At 38.1% G+C, this 3,227-nt stretch overlaps 2 protein-coding genes across 2 annotated transcripts in view; both read left to right on the top strand.

Annotated features, from left to right (window-relative positions):
- LOC127750947 (DNA (cytosine-5)-methyltransferase 3B-like) overlaps nt 1–1,054 on the top strand; it is a 12,146-nt gene extending 11,092 nt beyond the window's left edge. The window contains exons 2-3 of the mRNA XM_052273687.1: nt 355–451; nt 653–1,054. Coding sequence (XP_052129647.1) covers nt 355–451; nt 653–958 — 403 coding nt within the window. The 3' untranslated portion in view covers nt 959–1,054. The remainder of the gene's footprint in view (nt 1–354; nt 452–652) is intronic.
- Nucleotides 1,055–2,141: 1,087 nt separating this feature from the next.
- LOC127750950 (DNA (cytosine-5)-methyltransferase 3B-like) lies at nt 2,142–3,213 on the top strand. Its single transcript, XM_052273689.1, has 3 exons — nt 2,142–2,258; nt 2,334–2,551; nt 2,621–3,213. Exons 1-3 carry the CDS (start codon nt 2,167–2,169, stop codon nt 2,785–2,787), a joined length of 477 nt encoding a protein of 158 aa, XP_052129649.1. The 5' UTR covers nt 2,142–2,166; the 3' UTR covers nt 2,788–3,213.
- The last annotated feature ends 14 nt before the right edge of the window (nt 3,214–3,227 follow it).

Raw genomic sequence — 3,227 nt, 5'->3', positions numbered from 1 at the left:
GTTACGCGAGACGTGGTCTGGCGTACATATAGCTAGTCCTATCTGTCAGCTTGATAATTTACTACAGTAGTTGTTACATTACAGTGCCTCAGAACTGCAGCAGGAAATTAGTCAATTATCGGTTTCTTGCTAATCACCTGCAACACGATGCCCCGTTATCCAAGGAAGCCTCGAGGAAGGAGAAAAGGCTACAGAAAACAGATAGGGTAATTACGCAAGGGTCAGAGGCCGTACAGGTAATTTCTATTCATCTAGAGGTTTATGGCTTTCCAACTCACAATTTACTATTTTCACGGTTCTGTGAAGGTAAACTTGAGTATATATTCGGATCTGATTTTTATAATGATTATTTAGAACTACACAGGAAAATTGTGGAGAAGTGCAAATGGAGCAGGTCGAGAATATTCTCCCACTGGAGACAGATGATGAAATGCAGGAACCACAGTTCCCTGTATGAAGATAACCTACCTAGCTAATACAATGAGTTTATTGAATTTTCTGTACAAATGCCTAAACGAAAATGGTTATGGCTACCTTAAATTAGCCTGTTGGAACTCTTATTTGTCTCTCGATAATAATAGATAACATGTCCATTGTGTTTTAATCATAGATATTTTTGCTTTCAGTATTTCTGTGGATTTGATGAAATAAGCTCAAGGAGACCAGAGTACTCTCCTTGTTTGATGGCCTCAGTGTTGGCCGTTTCTCTCTTAAACAACTGAAAATAGCTGTTGGAGCGTATTTTTCCTCCGAGGTTGATGAAAATGCTCTCAAACTATCCAAATATAATTTAGGTGATGAGGTTCAGCAAATAGGATGTGTCACGAAAGTAACATCAGATGTTTTGAGGTCACTCGGAGGAATTGACCTATTATTAGCTGCGCCACCTTGTCAAGACTTCAGTTCAGCAAACCCTGATCGTAAAGGTTTTGCAGGTATATGGTTTGCAAATATATGAAACATTATTTCTAAATGGCAGTCATATACAGTTCTGTGTGCCTCTTGTTATTCTGAAGGTAAAAATGGTAGGGGAGAGTGGGGCACCTGGAGACATTTCGCCTATTTTCACCCACTACTCAGTGGATTTTTAAGTTAGGATCGCGTTTGAGAGACGAGGTGAAAGCCCTAACTTAGAAGTAACTGGATCAGTTTTGTTTGTTGGAAAATTTTGAACGGTTTAGGTATGGTGGTGTGTTGAGTGCAGGATGCACTATGTCTCCAGGTGCCCCACCCCTGGGGCACCTGGAGACAGCCGTGGGGCACTTGGAGACAGCCATCAAATTTGACTCTAGCAACTAAAAATAGTGCAGTTTATTGCCAAAATAGCATGTTCCACCCCCTCCCCTTCCTCCCCATAACACTAAAAGAATGGCCCAGTTCTGCCTTGGTAATTACAAGTAACATTTTGTTAGGTATGCTACTCACAGTTAAGTCAACATAAAATAAAAGTAAAAATATCACCTGATAATAGTTTTAGCACATTTAAATATAACATCTTGTTACATACTTAAATTAAAGTCAACATAAAATTTCAAAATTTCTATTCTCAATGAGAGGCCTCCCTTTTCTGCTTATATGGCTGCCTTTATGTTGCCCTCTCCAAATTTACCCCTGTCTGTCTTAGGTTTGTAGTTGCGGACCATTTCTGTAAACATTTTTTGGCATTAGTTTTTGATAATCACGTGATTTTAAAAACATTTGGACATAAATTAAGGTGTCTCCAGGTGCCCCACAAAAATTGTTTCTACGTGCCCCACGAGACACATCGACGTTATGACGCTGCTCATCACAACCCTTGTGATCTGACTCAACATGTTTTTGAGCCATTTGAAAGCTCACAAATCACAGAATCTGTTGATATTTTCATCTAATTTTTATGACAATTCTTACTGACCAATATGAAGCTTTGAAGAAAAAATCAAATTTTTACTTTTACGTGTTTTGGGTAGACATAAAGTTTGACAGCCAAGTACTCCACAACCGCTTCGATGACAACCACCGTCCTTTCTGAAAGTGGTTTACGGACCGTTTCCCATCTTCCTGTCAGGACGCGATGGCGCGAAAATTCAAACATTTCCAGATATCGCGACTGTCTCCAGGTGCCCCTGTCTCCAGGTGCCCCACCCTAAATTATTCCTAGAATTTTTTAGAATCTTTAGAGAACTTATGGCTATATCCAGGGACAGGAACACCAAATTGTACTTCTTATGTGAGAATGTTCAATCCATGGAGCACCGTATTTGCGATGAGATAACCAAGTAGGTGCATAAACATTAACTAGTTAAGGTAAGCATTCGGATATCATAACTAACGCTCTTTCTTGATTATGCTAGAATTATTGGAGTGAAGCCCAGCATTCACAATGCAAACAAATTTGGGTACATGAAGCGGCCTCGTATTTTTTGGGGAAATTTGCCTGTGTTTGGTGAAGCAGAGACACCAATAGGTACAGCAAAAGTCGGTCATGTGCAAGAAATCTTGTCATATGGGAGGAAGGCAAATGTCTCCATACTGCCCAAATTGACAACTACCTATCATTCCCAAGTAACAGGTATACAACAACATATTATTTATATTTTAAAAGAATTTTAACTGTTAGTGTGTTTTTTCATAATTTCAGGAAAAGGATGTTCTAAAAAGTTACCTGTGATTGAAGATGGTATTGAAAAACCACTGCTTACTGTTGAGATGGAGAAGGCCTTCCAAAATCGTTTACTGATGGGGCAGATCTTGGAAAAGTTGCTAGGAGGGAATTGTTGGGAAGGGCTTGGTGTGCTAACACTATAAGTGAGTTATTACAACCATTAGCAGAAATCTTCAAAACCTGTTAATGAATCAATTTGGGAAGGGACGGGTGAGCTAATTGTGTATGTTCTTTGTATAAGTGTGATGAAGATAAAGTCTGCAAATTCTAGTACCTAAACTATTGTTCTTTGTAGTCAAATCCTTTTTTTTTTTTTTGTAAACAGAGTAAAAATTAAATGTTTAAATTTGAGAAGCAATATTGATATTCTCAAAAGTAGTATTTTCCTTGTTCCTACTCTAGGGTCAGAGCATATTAAACTGACTTTATTTCAAAACAAATTGCAAATTATTGAGTCTCTGTCTCAATCCCAACACTTACAGCTGATTTTTCAAAATAGCCAAACTAATTCTGACAGAAAAGAAATTTTGCAATTAGTTTCTCATTTATTACTGAAAGTTCACATTTTAGTGGTTGTACATTA

The sequence above is a fragment of the Frankliniella occidentalis genome, unplaced genomic scaffold (genome assembly GCF_000697945.3).
Source record: "Frankliniella occidentalis isolate FOCC.00 unplaced genomic scaffold, Focc_3.1 Scaffold293, whole genome shotgun sequence".
NCBI lineage: Eukaryota > Metazoa > Arthropoda > Insecta > Thysanoptera > Thripidae > Frankliniella > Frankliniella occidentalis.
This window is presented reverse-complemented; position numbering and strand designations above follow the sequence as displayed.